The sequence below is a fragment of the Syngnathoides biaculeatus genome, chromosome 12 (assembly GCF_019802595.1).
Source record: "Syngnathoides biaculeatus isolate LvHL_M chromosome 12, ASM1980259v1, whole genome shotgun sequence".
NCBI lineage: Eukaryota > Metazoa > Chordata > Actinopteri > Syngnathiformes > Syngnathidae > Syngnathoides > Syngnathoides biaculeatus.
In genome coordinates this window covers 21,004,699-21,027,581 of record NC_084651.1, presented here as the reverse complement: position 1 = coordinate 21,027,581, position 22,883 = coordinate 21,004,699, and the positions used below count along the sequence as shown (strand labels likewise).

General features: G+C 39.4%; 2 protein-coding genes across 6 annotated transcripts; one reads left to right on the top strand and one right to left on the bottom strand.

Moving 5' to 3' along the window:
• Nucleotides 1-57: 57 nt before the first annotated feature.
• Nucleotides 58-12,822, bottom strand: snx5 (sorting nexin 5). Of its 2 annotated transcripts, none has more exons than XM_061836310.1 (13): nucleotides 12,513-12,822; nucleotides 11,639-11,761; nucleotides 11,442-11,552; nucleotides 11,229-11,350; nucleotides 11,025-11,148; nucleotides 10,642-10,737; nucleotides 10,445-10,550; nucleotides 9,610-9,685; nucleotides 9,455-9,494; nucleotides 9,261-9,347; nucleotides 5,810-5,969; nucleotides 5,402-5,487; nucleotides 58-1,091 (listed from the first exon to the last, which is right to left on the bottom strand). In XM_061836310.1, the coding sequence occupies exons 2-13, from the start codon at nucleotides 11,741-11,743 to the stop codon at nucleotides 1,041-1,043; spliced, it is 1,164 nt and encodes a 387-aa protein (XP_061692294.1). In that variant the 5' UTR covers nucleotides 11,744-11,761; nucleotides 12,513-12,822; the 3' UTR covers nucleotides 58-1,040. The 2 variants fall into 2 exon arrangements, with proteins under 2 accessions (XP_061692294.1, XP_061692293.1); XM_061836309.1 differs by having other exon boundaries at nucleotides 11,639-11,743; nucleotides 12,513-12,819.
• Nucleotides 12,823-12,978: 156 nt separating this feature from the next.
• Nucleotides 12,979-21,484, top strand: mgme1 (mitochondrial genome maintenance exonuclease 1). Of its 4 annotated transcripts, XM_061836307.1 has the most exons (5): nucleotides 12,985-13,691; nucleotides 13,754-13,973; nucleotides 20,664-20,796; nucleotides 20,877-21,007; nucleotides 21,306-21,484. In XM_061836307.1, exons 1-5 carry the CDS (start codon nucleotides 13,178-13,180, stop codon nucleotides 21,319-21,321), a joined length of 1,014 nt encoding a protein of 337 aa, XP_061692291.1. In that variant the 5' UTR covers nucleotides 12,985-13,177; the 3' UTR covers nucleotides 21,322-21,484. The 4 variants fall into 4 exon arrangements, with proteins under 4 accessions (XP_061692289.1, XP_061692290.1, XP_061692291.1 ...); XM_061836306.1 differs by lacking the exons at nucleotides 20,664-20,796; nucleotides 20,877-21,007; nucleotides 21,306-21,484 and adding an exon at nucleotides 16,913-17,805 and having other exon boundaries at nucleotides 12,980-13,111; nucleotides 13,357-13,691; XM_061836305.1 differs by lacking the exons at nucleotides 20,664-20,796; nucleotides 20,877-21,007; nucleotides 21,306-21,484 and adding an exon at nucleotides 16,913-17,803 and having other exon boundaries at nucleotides 12,979-13,691.
• The last annotated feature ends 1,399 nt before the right edge of the window (nucleotides 21,485-22,883 follow it).

Below are 22,883 nucleotides of genomic sequence, written 5' to 3'. Positions count from 1 at the left end.
TACTGTTCATTTCAATGTTATTTGAGCTGTTTACAGACTTTGGACATTGAACCAATGTTGGGAAAGTAGGATTTATTCGGTATTGTTGCAAATTTATAAAACGGTAATGTTGAGTTAGAAAAGTAAAAAGGAATTCACTCTGTTGGAATCAGAAATACATTCATTTAGAAAACTATAAAGTATTACACACCCCACTCTGCTTGTTGATGATTGTGAATTTTTTTTGTTACCTTGGTAATTTTCTTCCCTAATTGTTGAGGTGCCTGGGAGCCAATTACAAGAGAAGCCATTTGGGCAATAGGAGATTCAGAGCAAAAGGTTGAACATCAGTAACATTGGAAAGGGAAGGAATGAAAGGGCAGTCTGTTGGTGGTATGGAGCAGGTGATGGAATAATACCGGTAGTGGAGGTAGTATGAGTGGCTTGTGCAAACAAAACTAAGCTCACATACGTCATTTTTCCTTTCTGAAATAATGATTATATTTTCAAATCGTGTGTGCATCTGTACTAAATGTGGTACTGATGCAAACCTAATGAAAACAAAAACAAAAACAAACAATGGTGGTGTTTGGCCTGCAGTAATGGCATTGAACACCAGAGAATGCAAAACAATGGGAACAGAAAACCCAAGTATTGTAATGCCAAATCTCATAGATTCTGCACAGTTTCAAACTCAACTCACAAGTGAGATAAATTGAGATTTACAGTGCTGAAATGTATGACAACATTTAGGGTTTCGATTGTGTTCATAATCTGAAAATGAGACATTACAAGACAGAAAAAAAATCAAAAGACCTTAGAGATGGAGTCAATAATTATACCTTGGACTTCCATAAATCTTGGGGTGTACAAGAGTATGTGGACTGAGTAAATACAAGAATGTGGTGGTAACAAAACTGTTGGTCAAGAGGGACCAGTTAGACGGGTTGAAGGTATGACATGACTTGACTTCTTGAGTTCTGAGGCGCAAGTAACATCAGGATTTCATTGGCTGATAACTGGTCACTTGAAGGCAGTAGGACTGGAATACTTTATATCTGTCAGTTGCTCTTGAGCAGCTCAACGCACCCCTGCAATAGTGTCACGTTGTTCTGTGGAAGATGGAGGGAAAATGGCTGTTAGTCTATTGGGGAAGGGGGGCATTCTCAATGCTGGATGAAAGCAGTAAAGAGACAGGCAGACAAATGGTTAAATAAAAAAGAAGCTGTGCTGAATACTGTAGATGATTTTTTTGTCTTTAAATCTAGTTTGACAGTTGCCTCAGAGCCATCTTGTTCATGTGGCATTCAAAGGAGTTTTGGGGCTGCGTGCACTCTGATTCCCAACGTTCTACACACTATATTTTAATGATATCTCCCAATCAGAAATTTTTCATTTTAAAACATGAAATAGACATCTGCCGTCACAGTCAGGAGATATGCTAGATCCTGCCATTTACCAATCACATTACAACAGCGTGTAATCCTTTGGACTCATATATTTTACAATAAATGGAGCTTGCTATTGCAACAGCAACTACTGCACCAGTGTGTCTCTATTGCAAGAAAGTGAACATCAATCCACTCTCTGAGATGCTTATCCTCACAAGGGTAGCGACTTGCAGGTGCGCTGTAGTTTATCACAGTTAACTTTGGGCAAGAAGCAATTTGCATTCCATGGACCGGTTGCCAGCAAATTGAAGGGCAAATATACACACAACCATTAAAGCTTCCAGTCGCACCTTTTAGAATCCATTCCTTATTTTAAAATGGAGTGTTAAATTGAATGTGTGACCTTGCCAGAATACAGAAAAGATAGAAGACTAAAGGTGGTAAGAAATGAACATGTTCACAGCCTGGCCCCTTGGGGGGTATGGATGATTAAAACATGGACCTTGTGATCAAAGTTTCTCATTCTCTCCTCTGTACCGATCAGTTACTTAAACTAATACTGTTAAGGGGTTGATTGTGAATGAGGAATCGAGTAAAAAACGATCCCAGGCCCATTTAAATACAAGTCAGTTTTGTGAACCATTACACTTCTACTTTGCAATATAACAATATACATTGAAGAAAATAAGTATTTGAACATCCTGCTATATTGCAAGTTCTCCCACTTAGAAATCACTGAGGCGTCTGGAATTTTCATCATAATCTAAAAACAAAAATCCAGAAATAACAACATATGATTTTTTTTTTTAATGATTTATTTGTGTGATACAGCTGCAGATAAGTATTTGAACACGTGAGAAAACCAATGTTAATGTTTGGTACTATAGCCTTTATTTTGCAATTACAGAGGTGAAACGTTTTCTGTAGTTGTTCACCATGTTGACACACACTGCAGGAGGGATTTTGGCCCACTCCTCCACACAGATCTCTTGATCAGACAGGTTTCTGGGCTGTCGCTGTGAAACACTGAGTCTTAAGCTCCCTCCAAAGATTTTATATTGGATTTAGGTCTGGAGACAGGCTCGGCCACGGCACAACCTCGATATGCTTCTTATGGAGCCACTCCTTGGTTTTCCTGGCTGCGTGCTTCGGGTCATTGTCACGTTGAAAGACCCAGCCACGACCCATCTTCAATGCTCTGACTGATGGAAAGAGGTTGTTCCCCAAAATCTCACAATACATGGCTGCGGTCGTCCTCTCCTTAATACAGTGCAGTCCTCCTGTCCCATGTGCAGAAAAATACCCCCAAAGCATGATGCTATCACCCCCATGCTTCACAGTAGGGATGGTGTTCATGGGACGGAACTCATCATTCATCTTCCTCCAAACACAGTTCGTGGCATTATGATGAAAAAGTTCAATTTTGGTCTCATCTGACCACAAAACATTCTCCCATGACTCTTCTGTATCATCCAAATGGTCATTGGCAAACTTAAGACTAAAAACTTGAAACATGTGCTGGTTTAAGCAGGGGAACCTTCTGTCCCATGCATGATTTCAAACCATGACGTCGTAGTGTATTACCAACAGTCATCTTGGAAACGGTGGTCCCAGTTCTTTTCAGGTCATTGACCAAGTTTTGTCGTGGAGTCCTGGGCTGATTCCTCACCTTTCTATGGATCATTGAGACAACACGAGGTGATATCTTGCATGGGGCGCCACTCCAATCGAGATTGACAGTCATGTTTAGCTTCTTCCATTTTCTAATGATTGCTCCAACAGTGGACCTTTTTTCACCAAGCTTCTTGGGAATTTTGCCATAGACCTTTCCAGCCGTGTGGAGTTGTACAATTTTGTCTCTGGTGTTTTTAGACAGCTCTTTGGTCTTGACTATTTCCAGCCGTGTGGAGTTGTACAATTTTGTCTCTGGTGTTTTTAGACAGCTCTTTGGTCTTGACTATGTTACAAGTTTGAGTCTTACTGATTGTATGGGGTGGGCGAGTCTCTTTATGCAGCTAACAACATCACACAGGTGCATCTGGTCCAGGATAATACATGGAGTGGAGGTGGACTTTTAAAGGCGGACTAACAGGTTTTTGAGGGTCAGAATTCTAGCTGATAGACAAGTGTTCAAATACTCATTTGCAGCCGTATCACACAAATCGTTAAATAATAATACATTATGATTTATGGATTTTTCTTTTTAGATTATCTCTCTCACACTGGACATGCACCTACAATGAAAATTTCAGACCCCTCCATGATTTCTAAGTGGGAGAACTTGCAATATAGTAGGGTGTTCAAATACTTACTTTCTTCACTGTACACTGTAGTGCAATATAAAAATGTCTCATAACACAGTATCCTTTACACTGAGCATAATAGTTGGCACACTTCTTATAATGGGAAGAAGACCCCATAAAGATCACTAAAACAACTTGAGACTGACAACAACAAAAAAAATTATGAAAATTCTGGCATTGTTTTATTTTCGTGGTCCACCAATGTCATCTTCAAAAACCAATGAATTTGGCCTGATCTTAATTTACAATCACTGTGCAACCTTTTCGGGGAATCACAGTAATCAAAAGATCTTTACGATTTTGCATGAGACATTTAGCATGTGTCGACAGGTATTTTGGCTGACTATGAGCAATGTGCTCCAGCCTTCTCGGATTTGAAGGGGCGCTGTCTCCGGACTGTATGATTCAGCTTCTTTCAACACTATTTATAGAAATAGTCCAGTGTTTCAGTCTAAGGCATTCCCTTCTTTTTTTTTTTTTTTATAACTAATTATGTTTCTGTCTTGAACCTGTTGGAAGAACCATGAGCTGTAACAGCAACCACGTTTTCTCAAACTGGGCAGCAAATTTTGCTCTAAAATCTCTTGAAAGTCTGAAATTTGGTTGCACTTACCAGGTTCAAGACACCCTTTGCAGAACACAACTGGGGCCGCTATTTCATACTGGCTACAGTGTCCTTTTCATTGTACACACGGCACATGCAAAATTGTTGGTACCTTTTTTAAGTATTGAAAATCCCACACTTGCCACAGGAAAATTGTGGCAGAATCATTGTAGCTTGTCAACATGTACTTCAACAAATTTCAATCTCATCAGTTTTAAATTATATAAATGATGGTTGTGGGCCAGCCATCGGTGTCTGGGCCACGTGTTCCAGACGGTCGGTATGGTACTCTCACAAATTAGTCTTTGATTTCACTATCGTATTCACTTTATTTGCAGCTCAGCACACAGCACTAACATTGCACCCATATAAAGGATCTACTTGTCCACAGAACTCTCCTCTCCTCATTATCTCTTATCTACATCGCTTATCTATGTACTCTTTTTACATAGTGCCCCATGTGTTAAGACAGACATAAACGAAGGCCTCAACCTTTGGAAAAGTAAATTTATTTGTACTTTATCTGGTTAGATGGTAGGCAAACTTGAATTTTACTAAAAGTACTTTGTTATTGTTATCGTATTTATTTTAATTTTTGAAATTCATTGCCTAACAAACTTTTTACTATTAAATATTTGAGATGGTATTTATTTGGCCAGTGAATATTTGTGCATTATTTTATTTTTATTCATCTTTTAGTCATTGTATTGTGTTCTCTTTATCAATACGTGCAGACAAGATAGGAGAAAATGTTGTTAATTTTATGTAACTTTAGGAGACAATACAATCCCTGACAGGTTATATAATTACATTAATCAAAAAAAAGTCTACGTTTTGTTTCACAGTAATACTATCTCCAGAAAATTACAAAGGCTGCGCCTGCTCATTTTGCAAAGCTCTCTTAAAGAGCATTTCTGCACTTTTTAGCTGTTACCCTTGTTCCTTGAGTTTGTATCTTTAAAGAACTGTAGTCTTTATGAAGTCTCATTGTAGGTTCTTTTTGGTAAAAAGCTCTGAATTAAGTAGAATAATACAAAGTACAGTAAAATTTTGTCTTAAACAGATGGAATTTCATTCAAAGAGACAAATGTTCCAAAGGAAGATTAACTATTACTACTACTCACCTTAGCATGTTTAATTTCCAGTTCAGCCATCTCAATGAGATTTTTTCTAAATGCCACAACTCGCCTGCCCTTGAAACTGGTGAGCTCTGGGAAAAAGATAATATGCCATTTGAGCTATAACATACACCAAAGTATACATTCACCAGTCCAAAACATTAACATCACCTACACTCTATCAAATGAACAACAATTTAACTAACAATCCTGGTCTTTCAAAGTTAATAAAACTCAGTTGTCCCATCTGAGAAGTACTTATTTGACCTTTTGTCTAACATTTTTGGATTTTCCAGTGTGTGGTACGGAATATTTTAGTTACCTTATTTTACGAATTGTATTTTAAGTGTACATACAAAAAGAAACATGCGGCAAATGTGATTGCTAAAACCGATTCCACATGGATGCACAAACCTTTCTTCCCAGACTCTGAGAGCTTGTCAAATTTCTGTAGACACTGCTGTTGGTGTTCCTCAGCCTGAGGAATATCCTTACTTTTCAGTCGCGCCTTATCCAAAGCCTTGTTGGAGTTCTCATAGTCGACTAATGCGCGAGCTCGTCGGTAGAGGAGGTCCTAAAAGATGTAAGCAAGAGGGATGAACAAAAGATGAAAATATGAAACATTGCAAATCTCTGCTGTGCATTAGTCCAACATTCACCACATCCCATTACAGGGGTTTACAAACTATTTCCGTTGTTTCATTGTCAACTTTATTATTGGTTGAACGAGCTGAAGTCAATCACTAACCTAAATTTCATATCATAATGACAGTAAATAACTACAAAAAGCACTTCTGAGGAATGAATATAAATATTGCTGAAAAGAAAAGCTACATTTAAGATGGAATATATTATATTTGTTTGAAATTGCGCCACTGAAAATGTTTCTTGACAAGAAAATAGTTTTCTGCAATGGTCATTGGATATTAAGTGCAATACCATTGTCCCTTTTGTATTCATATATATTCATTCACCAAGAAAGAAATAGTTTGTCAGTTTAGTCGATTACATTATCACACTACTCGAAAACTAAAAATAGATAGGTGAAGCCCTAACGCAGCTACGGTTGAAACCAGACGTTTACATACACATTTCCTTTTTTGTCTCACTATCCTATTTCAGGTGAGTCAGGATCACCAAAGTAATTTAATTTTGTTAAATGGTAAAATAAGGAGAGATTTCTTTTTATTTTTTAGAGAATTTCATATTTTCGTTGAGAATAGTTTACATACAGTTCCTTAGTATCAAGCAGCATTTCCTTTGAACTGCATGACTTGGGTCAAACATTAAGATTCCACAAGCTTCTAACAGTACTCCGCTGGAATCCTGACCCATTCCTCCTGACAGAACTGGTGGGGGGGAACGGTGGTACAGCTGGAAAGCAATGGCCTCACAGTTCTGAAGATACGGGTTCAATCCTGGACTTGCCTGTGTGGAGTTTGCATGTTCTCCCCGTGCCTGCGTGGGTTTCCTATGGGCACTCCGGTTTTCCTCCCACATCCCAAAAACATTATTTGGACACTCTAAATTGAACGTAGGTGTGATTGTGAGTGCGTCTGTTTGTCTCGATATGCCCTGCGGTTGGCTGGCAACCAGTTCAGAGTGTACCCCACCTCCTGCCAGTTAACAGCTGGGGTAGGCTTCATCACTCCCCCAACCCTTATGAGGATAAGCGGCTAAGAAAATGGATGGATGGCTGGATGGATGGAGAACTGAGTCAGGTTTGTCAGTTCCTTTGCTTGCCGATGCCTTTTCTGATCTGCTCACAAATTTTGGATGGGAATCAGATCAAGGCTTTGTGGTGGCCACTCCAAGAAATTGACTTTGTTATATTCAAACCACTTTCAGACATGTGATTTGACTGAATGAAAAATAGCCAGAGGTCTGGGGGCTGCAAGCTTGATCAATGGATGATCACCCATTTTAATGTGCAAGTTTTATAAATTGTATTATGAATGAAATATATCTAGCACATCTATAAATAAATGCTATTCTGTTTTCAAAATGTACACAATACGATCGTTCATTATTTTGGTGCCTACCTTTACCCGCAAAAATTACAAATTCAACTAAGGAAACTACTACCTTGAATTCAGATTTGCATCATGTCATGCAAGCGTGCTTTCATAGCATGTATATCATATCCATTCAAAAACGTTTTAATTTCTTGGGGGGAAAAAAAAAAAAAAAAAAAAAAAACGTAAATCCCCCTATAAGCGGAAAAATCACGCCTGCACTTTTTAACCATTTTGGCAGGATGCTTAGAGTCATTGTCCATTCAGAAGACCCATTTGCACCCAACGTTTCGCTTCGTGGCTGATCTCTTGAGATGTTGCCTTAAAATATCCATGTAATGTTCTTTCTTCATAATACCGTCTATTTTATTAAGACCTCCAGTTCCTGCTGCAGCAAAACAGCCCCACAACATGATGCTGCCACCTCTAGGCGCCACAGTTGGTATGGAGTTCTCAGATCTTGTTTCTGTTTTTAAATGCACTCTCTTGCCAGGTGAGACTTGATATATTTACATCTGTATTTGTACGGCGTGGACCCATTTTATTATTTCATTTTTGGGATAATCATAATGGAATGGTACTGGCAGAGGGATATGTTGTGATGAGGTCAAATGTAACGAGGAGTTAGAATTGTTATGATTGTTTTTTGTGGAGCTATTTGCTCTCCATGTAATATTCTTCCACCCACAACCTTTTACTATTGATAACACTCATTAAGAGTGTTGCAATATGCTTAAAATTTGGTGGGTTAGCTTATTCAAGGGGGCGTCGCGGAGCCGGCGTCACGGGATGAACCAGGCCTTCATGAAGCAGATGGCCACTGGCAGCTGATAGCGACCTGACAGGGTGGTTGGGCCTATAGTAGGTGAGGAAGGAGGCCTGCATATATGCCCTTTTGGCATGCCAGTTACATAAATGGGAACAGCATTTTGTCTTCATCAAGACACAGCATTTCAGTCATCTGGGTCAGTCACCCAATTAATAGTGTATTTATTGTGACATGCTCACAAAGGTGGGGCCGCCAAATGAGTGCACACATACTGTATAAGAAACCAGAGTGCCTTAGCACCTTGGCTTAGCAACATGCCTACATATAGCTGACCCAAAATTAAAATTTAAGCACAGTGGATCATTGTTTGATACTGAGACAAGACCATGACAATATTGTGATAGTGACATCCAGACAGGCTACTATACTGTTCCAGTAATACAGTTAATTTCAGACAAGTTCTTCCTGCTGAATTTGCCTTTATCTATCCATTCATCCATTTTCTTTGAAGCTTATCCTCTCAAGGGTCGCGGGAATGCTGTAGCCTATCCCAGCTGTCAACGGGTAGGAGGTTGGGTACACCCTGAACTGGTTGGCAATGAATCGCTGGGCACTTGGGAGATAGACGACAGTCACACTCTCAATCATACCTAGGGGCAATTTAGAGCGTCCAATTAATCTTGCATGTTTTCAGAGATGTGTGAGGAAATCAGACTGCCTGGAGAAAACCCACACAGGCACGGAGAGAACATGCTGCACCACCGTGCCGCGCTATTCTATTTTACAAAGACTAAATAATTTAATGCTTTAGCTACAGAGATATTTTCAGGCACATTCCTAGTTTCTACTTGTCTTTTTGATGTTCAATTACTTAAATCTGAGGTTACCCTTCAGTGACGAGTCGTGTCCTTGAGTAGTTGTTTTACACTGACCACTTAGTGCTGGTCAAATAATTATTTGGAAGACTACCCTTTGACTTTCACTTATGTCAAATTATTCAAAATATAATGGTATTCTTGTGTGTAATTTTTGGCTACGCTACCCACTTCGTGCTACAGGACAGTTGGTGGGATATACTCACCTTTGCAGCCTGAATATCTCGCAAGTAATATCTTAGCAACTCTGTCAGCTTAAGCTCTTGGTCGGATGCTACTCTTCCTTCCACTTTCTGTGGGGAAATGAAGAAAAAAGAAGAAAAAATATGAACATAAAAACGGATCTTTAAATCTGGAGCAACAGTCCCAGACATTTCCATTTCTGTTGATGCATACTCACTCTTAGTTTCTCAAAGAGATCTGACAGCTTCTCCATGTGCCTGAAAGTAAAACATACAATATAAACATCTACTGTACCGGTGTTCATTTCCGAAGCAAAATATGGCCACTGACATGCATTTGTTAGTTCTTTATACAATTAAATGGAGCACACACTTCTTATTTGCTGTGCTATCTTCAGCAGAAAGTGTGTTCAGAGTGGCTGAGATTTGAATGTAGTCATCTGCGATATCTGAAATGAGAGCCAAACAATAAAATATAAAAAAGATCAGATCTCGTATGAGTACAAGTGCTTACATTTGAGCAATCGCAAATACAAAGTATCGATACTTGATAATGCCATTTTTTTGCAATTATGATGGTGTTCTGTTGTACACAAGTAATGTAACAACCTTTTGTGAACACTGCATATGTTTCACTCAAATGTGATTATTGATACTTTAACATCCAACTGCACGTTTTTCTAACGGTCCTGCCACATATTGAAATGTAGGTTAAATATAACCAGTAAGACGAAATATTAGTGTTAAAACTGTGGCAGGCCAAATTAAATGATACATTGTCGCAACTTCACACACTATTTCACTACTGACTCTGTTTGAAATGAAACTGATGGAGCTGATGAGTTTCTCTGTACAAGTCGATGCTGAAAGCATCACTGGGTAGGAGGAGTAGGGCCAGAAGTGCGGTTGGCTCAAATCTGGAGCTGAGTAGACTAGGTGATGGGGATTGAAAAACTCATACTTGCAGTAATGCCGACCACAACAACTCAACTGTTATCAGTGTTCACCTCAAAGTATCTCCAAACATGGGTCTTACCCGAAAAGTATGTCAAAGTGATTAAGCTTTATTGGTGTCATTGTATCCGAGCATTTTTAGAAGTGCAGACATACACCGATGGCATTAATGGGGTATGATATTGGCTAATGATATTATTTTAGAAGGTTGTCATGCAAGCAGTAGAGACCCCAGTAAAGTTCAGATCTAATACTTTTGTGGGTGCGGGTCATCTTCTCTGCTTTGGAAGTGGAATCTTTAATCTTGCTGTAGTAGTCAAGAAGGAATGTCTTCTCCTGCTCAAAAAAGTCATCGACTTCCTGTAGGGGGAAATAAGAGTGAGACAGGAGGTGGTAAGGATATTTTGCTTGCAAACCTTCCAATGATTTAGGAAAATCACAGAAGCTATACCTTTATTCCTGAGATCAGGACCTCATCAGCTGACTTGACCATGTTTTTGAAGAATCCACCAAACATCTCCTTGGCATTCTTTCTTCTGACACTGAGCTAAAATAAGCAAATTCCAAGTTGTAAATGCACTGAATCACTGGAGTAAACTGCTGTATAAAATACAAACGACAAGACGTGATTTTTTTTTTATTAATATTTTGCAAATTTACAGTATGTATTCTGTAAACTCGCCATTGACAGAAAATGACCGTAGATAATGTAACTGCTGATCAAAGCAGGATGGAAGCCATGTGTCACAACTGAACAGTAAAAGAGAGAAAAAAATACTTCCCTCTTTCGAATTGACTGCTAAGGAAAGGAAGTCAGCATTATGCAAAACTCACATCCTGGTCATACTCGAGGAAAATCTGGAAGTTTCTGTCTTTGCTTAGAGTGGGATGAGAGGAGAGTCTCTGCAGGAAAACTTCATGTACTTGCACTGTTTTCTTGAACACAGCTAGGTACTCACTGAAAATACACAACACAAACAACCTGACACAAAGCAATCCCGTTTCATCAATTGTAAAATCCATTCATTTGACACTTACGCTTCCAACTCCTGCTTCATTTTCGTATACTCTTCCTTGGTCATAGTGGCTTCACCTTCCCCAAGTTTGTGCATCTTCTCTCTTGGACTTTCAAAGTCTGGCTTTGGGGGTGCTGGGGGAATCTAGGAATGATGAATGAATGAAGAAAATGTATTTTAGAGGAAGTCATCCCCCCTTAATTGAGTATGTAGGTGAAGAAAGGTATCTACTAACTATAAGGCCAGCGTAGTCCTCTGTCTCCACCAGAGTGTCGTGTAACCAGATGAAATCTTCATGCTGGCGGGGAACAGAGATTTCTGGCTTCTGGAAAGCATGAAGTGTGGTCTGGGAGGATTATGAGATAATTAATCAATTTTTTTCATAGAAAACTCTTATCACTGTCAAGAGTTATAATAGTAATTAAGTTTTACCTTTGTGTGAACCGTAAACTTGACTTTGTCTCTTTCACAGAGTGCATCAGGAATATCAATGAGCAGAGATGCATCATTATTTAGGTCAACAGACACAGAGCGCATCTAAGAACCAAGAACAGACTGCCATGTGAAACATTGTATCACTACCTTCTCGTGACTTCACAGACTTGGTGTCAGTACACAGTACAGTTATTATTCTCTGGCTGGCTGTAGAATATAGTGTCACGACCACTGTAGCAAGGACCAGCGGTTCAGAAAATGGACAGAGGAATGATGATAAAAATAATACATTGAAGTCACTTTAAGGTCACCTTAGAAAAAATTTAAATGAATAGAGGCAGAACAGTCAGAAATGTACTCCAATAAAAACAAGTGAAGTGCAGAGTTTTTTTCAAACTGACAATCAAGGGCACCTTCCCAAAATAAAATTACATGTGTCAGCGTTCCTTAAAGTGATTTAAGAAAAGCCACGCCAAAGTCTTCGCACGTGACAACCACGTTTAGGTGAGAAGATTATATGGACTGAATGAAGAATTGACATCGTATAACTGAAAACACACCAAGATTGTGTTATTTAATTCAGATATGGTCAGGGGAGCCGACGAGCCTTTGCATGTTTAAATAATGTACATTGGTAAAAGCAACGACGACATAACTTTTAGCTACATTTGAATGTTTTGAGTCGAACCTGCTAAATAATCAGCAACAAGGAAGCTTCTAATGTTAAAACTTTAAAGGAATCAAAAAGAGTTAGCGACAGAAACCTAGCTAAACACCTATCGTTGCTCTTCTAACTTATTTTAACTCCCGTAATGACTTTGTCATAGCGTTCAAAAGAACGTTAACGCTAAATATGCTTGTCTGGCCTTACCTTTTCGTTGTCGCTTTCGTGCAAAGTGGCTGTCATAACTGGACCGAAGTCGAGTGAAGAGCAGCAATGTGGCAAGGGAGCGCTGGCTGTCTGTGAGCGTGAGTGAGTAGCTAGCGGTTTGACGTGTTGTCAATTACTTGTTTTTTTCGCATGAAATGGATTTTTGACTCGGTACTTCCAACCACATTGCCACCTCAATTTTAACTATGTCACAAGTACGTCTGAATTTGGACATACGAATTAATATTTTTTTTCAGTCGTTATCATTATTGTTGTGATAAAACTGTGATCAGACACCGTCCGTTCGATTTTGAGCACTCGTACAAACGTAGTTTAACATTTTGCTGAGCATTGTGGGCAATGTAGTTTCACTTCAAATCAATTGCAGTTTTCTTGGTAACAGCCAGGACTTCAACTCCCAGCTATGCCAGCTACGCCAGCAGCCTACAATAAAGGTCGTGCAATCCCCTACCAGATGATGGCAGAGATGTGCAAAACCGTTACTTGCCAAACTAACGTTTGAAGAAGAAGACAGTTGCATTGACTATGAAGATTCCGCGTTATTAACAACATGTTGGGGCTACTTTTACCTGTCTAAGGCAAGTTTTAAGTCTGTATTTAAAACCTGTAGGTGGAGTGAGCATAAAAAAGCTATCTCTTGCATCATGTTTATCTTTAAATGTGCGCCATTCGCTGGAGGTTTTCGGATACTTCGGTACACTTCCCTCACTTTCGGTTTTTTCTTAGCCTGTCATCGCTCCAGTTCCCGCAGGGGGGCGAGTCCGTACAACTCAGTGGACAGTGAGCGCTATTCGTCTCTTGTCAAGTCTGTCACGTCTTCTAGGGCCAGTTCGCAAACGCCCGAGACCATTCAAGCTGAGGATGAGCACGTGTTTGGACCAGTTATTAAAGTTCAGACTACGTCAAGGGAAGTGACGAAGCTGCCCAAAGTAATGCATCCCTTCTCACATTCCGAGGACACTCCAGAAACGGAGGATAGTGATTCAGCACCTCCAGTCCAGATTGCATTGAACCGGGACCAAGGTCGGTCGTCCTTACCGAGTGTGACCAGGATTCTTCAGGCGACACTTTCACCAGAGCAGCTCTTTTTTCTGGAGAGATGGAAGAGGAAGATGGTTGCCGAACTGGGGGAGGACGGTTTCAAAGACTACACCAAAAGTAGGTCTTGTAACATTCCACAGGTTAATATGCTTTATTGAATTATATTTCATCATCACCAGATTTGTTTAGGCAAGGGAAACTTTTCCATTCGGCACTGGAGGACGTTCTGATGTCAGGTACAACAAGGGAAGACGATCAGCATGCACCTGATGTACTTGGATACATGAAGAGCGTCGCTTACATTCTGGACGATGTAAGCTCTGCAAGAGCTATTGAGAGTAGTGTGCGGCATGACACGCTCAACTATTTGGGCATTGTGGACTGTGTGGCCCGCTACAGGCAAGTATAATACTCAACATGAATGCAACATGCAAACTTGACCATATATTGTTATAACAAGATTTTAGTTCCGTTAGAATCAGAATCACCTTTATTGACCAAGTGTGTAAAAACACACAAGGAGTTTTTCCTCCGGCAATCGGTGCTGCCCTGGTATGACATTCAGAACACAGAACAACATAACAACAAGAACAAAGAACAAGAAAGATTTCTGTTTATAGGAACTGAAGAGTTTGTTTTCAAAATGAGACATATCCGTTTTTTTCATTTTGAGAAAAGGGCTTGGTATTGAAGTGAAAACAATAAACTCAATTTATGTTTCTAATTATTGAGGGATGGAAAGAGATGCTAAAAAGTAACTAAACACCATACTACAAAAAAATATTGGCTTTAATATTCACCGAGTTTTTTTGATGACAAATTTTATTTTTTCTCCAAAATGAGACATATCCAAACATTCTATTCTTGGCAAAGTGAGACATACAAATTTCGACCTTCAGGAGCAGCTGTATTTTTTTAAAAAATCAGTTGCTTTTGATAGGCAATCATGAAAACTATTTGCCTTTCAACATTTCAAGCATTTTAAAATCATATTTAAGACCATGACCACCACATTTAGAGAGTTAGGTATCAGAAATAAGGGTCAGTCACCAGTCACAATTTTCACAATTAGCTCACTAATGTCAGATGTTGAAAAAGGAGATGAAAAAATGGGAATTTCTTTTAAAAAGGTGTTTTTCAGTTATTTAGAAACTGTTTGTTTGTTCAGTATGAGGTCTTGGAAAGGCTGAGTTTACATCATTGTAATTTTGTGTATCTGTATGCGATTCTGCAATCCGACATCTGCAGGCATTGTGTCACTCAGTTGATTAATTTCGTTTATAAGTTGATGTGAGATCATTAAGAAAGTAAACTGCTTCAAACCAGTCTACCAAGGTTAATATGGGTTGCGAGGGATACCAGCAGAAAAAAAATAGGTAGTCGATCTCATACACACATATCCAAAATGAAATCAGTTTCAAACTCACAAATTCACTGTTTGAAATCTGACTCATTGAGTCTGCTTTCTTTTGATTTTATTTATAGCTCTCGCTGTCGGGGGAAAGAACACTGCAGAATAGGATATAAGTCTGTAGTAATAATAACAGTATTCATAATGCTCATAGACAGAAATTGAGTCTACTCCAAGGGTGTTGATTTCCTTTTAATGTCAACTTTTCTTAAGTCATAGCCGATAACTTTCCTTATAAAAAATGGCAAAAAAAAAAGATTGCATAGAATTATAAAAATTTATTCATTCATTAATGATCGTTGGTGAAATATTTTGAACAACAAAATTACTATTCAAGCATTACGCAGTCATAGACAAAACAGTATGTTTATTACATTCAGATACAATGGTACTTGGATGAGAACTGAAGTATTACATTGCAATAATTTCATAAAGAATTAAAATTAAATAGGAAAAGCACCCTCACAATGGGACAGCCTGCAAGTAACCAGCACAATCACTGATTCATTTATTCAATATTATTAAACATTGATAAACAAAATACAAGACTTAGTTCAGCTTGAAAGCAAGAAACACTGTAAAGATAAAATCGACAAAAATGCATGTCAAGGATCCAAATAAAAAAACATAGTAAAATGTATCACATGGCAAAACAATGAAAAGGTTTGCTACTGACTGTACTGGATATTTTTCAGTGTAAACAAAAACAATCTACAAAGATCAAAAGTCTTTATTTTCTTTCAATTCATAAGTAGAAAAGAAACATTACTGATTCACACATCAGTAGATTCTATTAAAAATAGAATTCATGTAAAAGAAAATCCAAATGTGATAAAAAAGGAAACAATAGGTCAACTTCACAAAGAGAAAAAATAGGGTCTACTATCATAGCAAGCGCTTCTTCTTTTCTGACCCCGTTTCCGCTGGGTTTCTTTTCCTTCCCAGCTTCATTCTCTCCGGTGTCTCGTACATAAAAATCAAACTCGGCATTAGCATCTCTCTCAAACAGGGGCGCAGCCATTTTGGATGATGTGTAAGATACCGGAACTTCCCTCTAGACGAATTCTGATTGGATGCTGCTTGCTTCAGCAGCGCACGCTGATTGAACGAAATTATGTCGCATTTTGCTCTAAATAAGATCTCAATATGTCGCATTTTGAAATAAAACGCGATATTCCTTGGCTGATATAGAACGATTTGTCGCACTTTCAACAAAAATCAGAGTATCCCGATAACTACCATTCGGAGCTGGATAATTTTGGCGCGAGTTTCGTAAATCTGAAAAAAATTCCTATGTCGCGTTTTGAAAACAAACTCTTCAACTATTCCTTATAAGTCCTGCAAAATGTAAAATCTTCTTTGTTTAGAACAGATAAGAGATAAGTGTGTTAACGTCCTGCATTGTGTTAAGCTTATACAGAATGCCTTTACCCATTCGCCGTTCCAGTTATAGACCAGTGCAAAGGGAGCAGTTTAAAGTGACGAATCGTGCGGTCTACAAAATATTAAAATATATGACGAATACTGATTAGACCAGCAAGATGTGAGTGTCCTAACATGGCATAAGGCAGAAAAATACAGGGTTCGCTGATCAAGAATTTAATGACTTAATTGCCAGGGGCTAAAAACTGTTCGAATGCATGCTAGTTTTCACTTTCATTGATCTGTAGCTCTTTCCCGATGGAAGGAGCCGGAAGAGCTAGTGGCCAGGATGTGGAGGATCCGAAAGGATCCTGCCTGCTCAGGACCTAGTTCAAGTTGCGTGGAAGTCCTCAATAGTGGGTAGTGTAGTGCCGACAATCCGTTCAGTGGTTTTGATTGTTCGTTGCAGTCTGAGTTTGTCCTTTTTTGTGGCGGCCCCAAACCAGACTGTGATGGAGATACACAGTACTGATTGGATAACTGCTGTATAAAACTGTCTCAGCAGCTCTTGTGACAGGCCGTGCTTCCTCAGAAGCCGCAAGAAGTACATCCTTTGCTGGGCTTTTTTGAGGATGGAGTTGATGTTCGTCCCCCACTTCAGGTCCTTTGAGATTGTAATTCCCAAGAACTTGAAGGTCTTGACGGTTGACACAAGACAGTTGGACAGAGTCAAGGGCAGCTGTGGTGAAGGATGCCTCCTGAAGTCCACAATCATCTTAGAGCAGGGGTATCAAACTCATTTCACATTGTGGGCCATATACGGCCTGGGTAGATGTCAAGTGGGCCGAACCATTAAAATGATACCATACTCTGCTATAAATAACCAAAATATTATGTCTCTCCTTTGTTTTGGTGTAAAGAAGCACAAGAACATTAGGAAAATGTTGAAATTTAATGAACATTCTTTTTACAAAACATTTCATGAAACACCTCAGATTTTATTTGACAAATGTTCAATATACTTTTATCATTCACAAATATGCATTGCAACTGATCCCACTGATTGTACAAAGGCACAAAACTTTATCAAGTCATTGGTATTGAAAAATATAGTAATGTACTTTAAGATTAAATGAGATCTATAAATGAATTTTTAAAGCATTTACACATGTGCATATAAAATTTAAATTTAATCCTTGCCTACATCTTACAAACTAAGGAGAGTGTAATTAAATGTGTAAAGAAAAAAGTATTCACATGTCCTGTAAATGTGTAAACTTCATACATGAAACACACATACAAGACATACTGAAAATTCATGGAGTGGCATGAACAGTAGAATTTTACCATACTTTTTTTATAGTTAAGTTGACGATCTCCTCCATTAAGGACTTGTACTTTCTCCCTGAACTTTGTCGCAACACCGGCTTTCTTTCCTACCATGGATGGGGTGCCGTCTATAACCAGGCTGATAGCACGCGACCATTCCACCTCTGACCAGTGCAGCAACGACAGACCCGAAAATGTCTTCTGCTGCTGTGGTGTCCATCATTGGCACCAACTCAAGAAACTCTTCAGTAACACTCAATCTCTCATCAACTCCACGAATAAATAAGGCCAGTTGTGTCACGTCTGTTGTGTCAGTGCTCTCGTCAGTTGCAATGGAAAATGCAATAAATGACTTGACTCTGTCTCAATTGGCTGTGTAAATCTGCTGATAGGTACGAAATCCTCTCTGCTATAGTATTTGTCGTCAGGCTAATATTGGCAAAAGCTTGTCGCTTCTCAGGACATACAAGTTCAGCCGCCTTCATCATGCATCATTTAATAAAGTTACAGTAGGTATACGGCTTTGAAGCTAATGCTATTTTGCTAGCAGGTGGGTAGCTGGCATTTACCGCTGCTTCATTGACTTGTCGGCTCTGGATGAAAGTTGACTGCCGTTTCCTCAGACCCGCTTGCAATTTGTTGATCTTATCTCTTCTCAGTTGTTATTGCAATCCATCATATTTTTCGCTGTGAAGAGTCTCGTAGTGGCGTTGAATATTATATTCCTTCAATACCGAAACTTGTAGCAAACACACCAAGCACAATGGTTTTCTGTGGATTTCTATAAATAAATAGGAACTGATCCATTTTCCATTAAAATTCTACACTCCATATCTACTTTGCTCCATTTGGTTAATGACGTTTTGGCTAATGAGGGTGGAGGGGAGGGGCAGAGACCAGATTGAACCTCGTTGCGGGCTGGTTCTGTCCCGTGGGCTATATATTTGACACCCCTGCTTTAGAGAGTTCAACGCCAGGTTGTGTTGTCCACACCAAAGTTCCAGTCTCGCCACTCGCTGACTCGTCACAGTCTTTGATGAGGCCGATGACCGTGGTGTCATCTGGGAACTTGAGGAGTTTGACAGTCGGATGCCACGAGGTGCAGTCATTTGTGTAGAGCAAGAAGAGCAGAAGTAGAGGACACAACCTTGGGGTGCCCCGGTGCTGATAGTGCGTTTGGATAAGGTGGTGTCCCCCAGCCTCACCTGCTGTGTCTTCCCGTCAGGAAGTTGTAGATCCACCGGGAGATGGCAGGCTAGACTCTTAGCTAGAGAAGTTTGGAGGGCAGTTCAGGGATGATGGTGTTAAACGCAGAGCTGAAGTCCACTAACAGGAGTCTCTCATAGGTACCCCCACTGTCAAGATATACAAGGATGAAGTGCAGACCCATGTTGACTGGATCATCTGCAGACCTGTTAACTCAATATGCAAACTGCAGTGGGTCCAGTTGGGGAACTGTGAAGCTCTTGAGGTGGTCCAGCACATGGCGTTCAAAGGACTTCATGACCACAGATGTCAAGTCAAGAGGCCTGTAGTCATTAGGACCTGATGAGACTCCTGCTTTTTTGGGGACCAGTATAATGGTGGAGCGTTTGAAGCATGTTGGTACTTTACACAGTTGTGGAGACCTGTTAAAGATCTTTGTGAAGACAGGAGTAAGTTAGTCTGCGCAGACTTTGAGGCAGGATGGGGACACAAGGTCTGTGTCCGAGACTTTATTGATCTTTTGTTGTTTGTTATTGGCTCGACTTGCTCTCGTCGCTGATTCCCTTAACCCGGGCCAACATATTTAGTCTGGGACCACAAAACTCATCGTAGTGCAACATAATCCACGACCAATGATTTGGCCCTAAAGTGCCAAAATCCTCAGTCCAGTATGTTTGATTTTTGGAGGTGATATCTCTTTTATGCTGTGTGAGATATGAAGGAGAACCCCATGAAGTCACCTGGCGTCCACTGATAGCATTGAGCAAACTCCCCTGCTTGCCATTTTAAGCATTTGCACTAACAAACCATTCATTTTCCAAGCCACTTATCCTCAAAAAGGTCATGTGAGTGCTGGACCCTATCCCAGTTAGCTTCGGGCAAAAGGTGGACTACACCCTGAACTTTGTTGCCCCTGTCAGTCGCAGGGCACATATCAACGCCATCACTGAGCAGGAATTGATCCCACGCTGGCTTCACCAAAGTCAGGCAGTGATGTTTTAGAGCATGAAATGACTGAACACTAGTATCTTTATGTCAAAAAATTGGTGCTATCATTAGTTAGCTACACAACATAATGTTGGTTGTGAGCCATATTACATATTCGTAAATATTACCTTAAGCTCTCCTTGAAGAATGGACCATTTAAAACCTCCCCTCCGAACCACCGGGGGATGACACCACATCTTTGGGCTGCTCCGTGTGTGTTCTTGGAAGTGTTCTAATTTACCGTTACATGGGTGCTCAACTTGTAAACTACTACTGGGAATGACAAATGAACAACTTAAAGCAGGAAAGTTTGGTCTCTTGTTGGGAGAAGGTTTTACGATCTGAGGAACTATGGGTGAAGCAAGAGTGCCCAATACTTGGTTTAAGCAAGTCTTAAGTCAGAATTTTGCTCATTCACAACATATCTTGGAATGATCATGTATGCATATTTTGTGGGGGCATGTTGTGCTGTGAGATATTCCCGATGTAAAATTTGTGTATTGGCTCCATAAAAGTTGGAAAACACTACCATAGTCCTTCACTAACCTACGCTAATGCAATCGTAAATTCAGAATTATTGTAAATATTTGTATGAAAATCTCCATGAATACAAAAAGAATCAAATGAAAAACATAATCAGTATGGCTGTAACTGAGCATGCTGTGTGTCACACAAAGTAGTTAATTGCGTGGCATTCATAAGCTCGAAAAGGGGGACTTCATGTAGTGTATGTTGAGAATTGTATCACTGGATTTGTGTTTATGTTCACTTGACTCACATCATCTTGTCTTTAGAGGTGTTCTGTGTATAATTGACTGGAAGACGTCAGAAAAACCCAAACCGTTTTTGAGCAACACCTACGACAACCCAATTCAGGTGGCGGCCTACGCTGGAGCTCTGAACAATGACGGCAGATACAAATACCAGGTACTCTATTCTATTAATACGAGTGACTGTAGATAATCACATGATGACCAAAGCTCATCAGCCACTCTTTGTTTGTGCAGGTGGAGAACGGCCTCATTGTTGTTGCTTACAAGGATGGCTCACCCGCTCATGCACACCAACTGAACCATGAGCTAATGATGGAGTTTTGGGAAAAGTGGCTCATTCGCTTGGAAGAGTTCCGAGAACAGAGGTGAAAGCAAATTGTCATTTCTGATCATGTCTAATTTGATTTACGGTTCACAGATAAATTCAGTGAGTGTAATTTTCCAACAAATTTGTCTTCAATTTTAAATAAAATATAACATTACTACTTTAAGTGGTCCAAAAAAAATGTAACTTTTCAAGAGGTGTAAAAAAAATAAAAACAAAAACACAAATCGTTGCAAACTGATGAGTGTAATATAAGTATAATGGGCTTCAGAAACAATTCAATAACGCAGAAGAAATTATTCTATTACTAACATTCTATTTTTTTCTTTTCATTTTAGATCCACTGAAAAGTGAACCGTTTCATCTGTCAGATGAACTGAAAAAGTGTGACACAGCACAAACCACAAATTTCCTTGATCCCTCCAAGATGTGAGAAAGTTGGGAAAAATCAAATCAACAAAATCATGTTGATTTTAGTCAATACAACCTGTCAAATTAAATCTGCAGTGGAACCTCAGTTTACGAACAACCTGGTTGTTTCGGTTGAATAATTTGGTCAGACATTTTCTGCCTAAATGGCTGCCACATCCCACAATGCAATACCCACACAACACATTGAGATTTTTTTTCTTTTCAATGCATTAAGAAATCAGATTTGTGTAAGTATTCACAGCCTTTGCCAAAGATCTTAATGATCAAATGCATCATGTTTCCATTGATCATCCATGAGAGGTTCCTACAGCTTAATGGGAGTCCACCCAAGCACAAACCAGGCATGAAGTCAAAGGCATTGTCTCGAGGCACGAATCTGGGGCAGGGTAAAGAAAATTAGCTGCTGCTTTAAAGGTTCCAATGAGCACAGTGGCCTCCATCATCTCTAAATGGAAGATTGACTGAACCACAAGGGCTTTTCCTGTAGGGGTGGCCACCCCAATAGCCTGAGCAATTGGGGGAGGAGTGTCTACGTCGGGGGGGGGGGGGTGATTAAGAACTCAGTCACTTATGTGGTCTGGTGAGACAAAGATAGTTGGTGACACTGCTCATCACTTGACTAATACCATCACAACAGTGAATTGTGGTGGTGCTAGCATCAAACTGTGGGAAATGTTTTTCAGCAGTAGGAACTGTGAGACTGAGGATTGAGGGAAGGATGAATGCCGCAATGTAAAGAGACATCTTGGATGGAAACCTGCACAAGACCTCAGACTTGGGTCAAGGATATGAAGAGGAATGGGTGAAACTGCCCAAAGATGGGTATGTCAAGCTCGTAGCATCATATTCAAAATTACTTAAGGCTGGAATGACTGCCAGTGGTGCATCAACAAAGTATTGAGCAATGACTGGGAATAGTTATGTACATTTTTTTTTTTTTTTTTTTTTAAATGGCAAGAATTTAAAATAAAATTAGGTTATCATTATGTGGTCTTGTAACAGTTTGGGGGGGGAGTAAATAAATTTATTCAGTGGTGAAATTTGGTTGAGTTTCAATTTGTCATAGTACTTTGTAAAAAGCATATTAATTCAGCTTGCCCTTGCTTGGCAAAGGAGAATTTTTCTGGGTATATGTTTTTTACTATTGGCTACCATTTATTATCAAAGATTAATTTTGGACTGAAAACTCAAGTCAAATATTTTTCATGAACATGCGGAATATTCATAATTAATAGTTGTGATTGCAATATTGTTCAATCATTTTGGCAATAAAAATGTGAACAATAAATGTTAGCAGTTCTATGATTTGCGCTCTCTTAAGGTGGAAACATATTTAAATCAACAGGAATGTGTCCATCTGATTCTTAATTTACAACTTTTTTGTTTTTTTAAATGACTGAATTAGTGAGGGTTTTGTTCATTTGTTTTAGCTGCCGATGTAGTCATCCCTATCAAGAGTGTGTGTTCCACACATTGTGGATTGC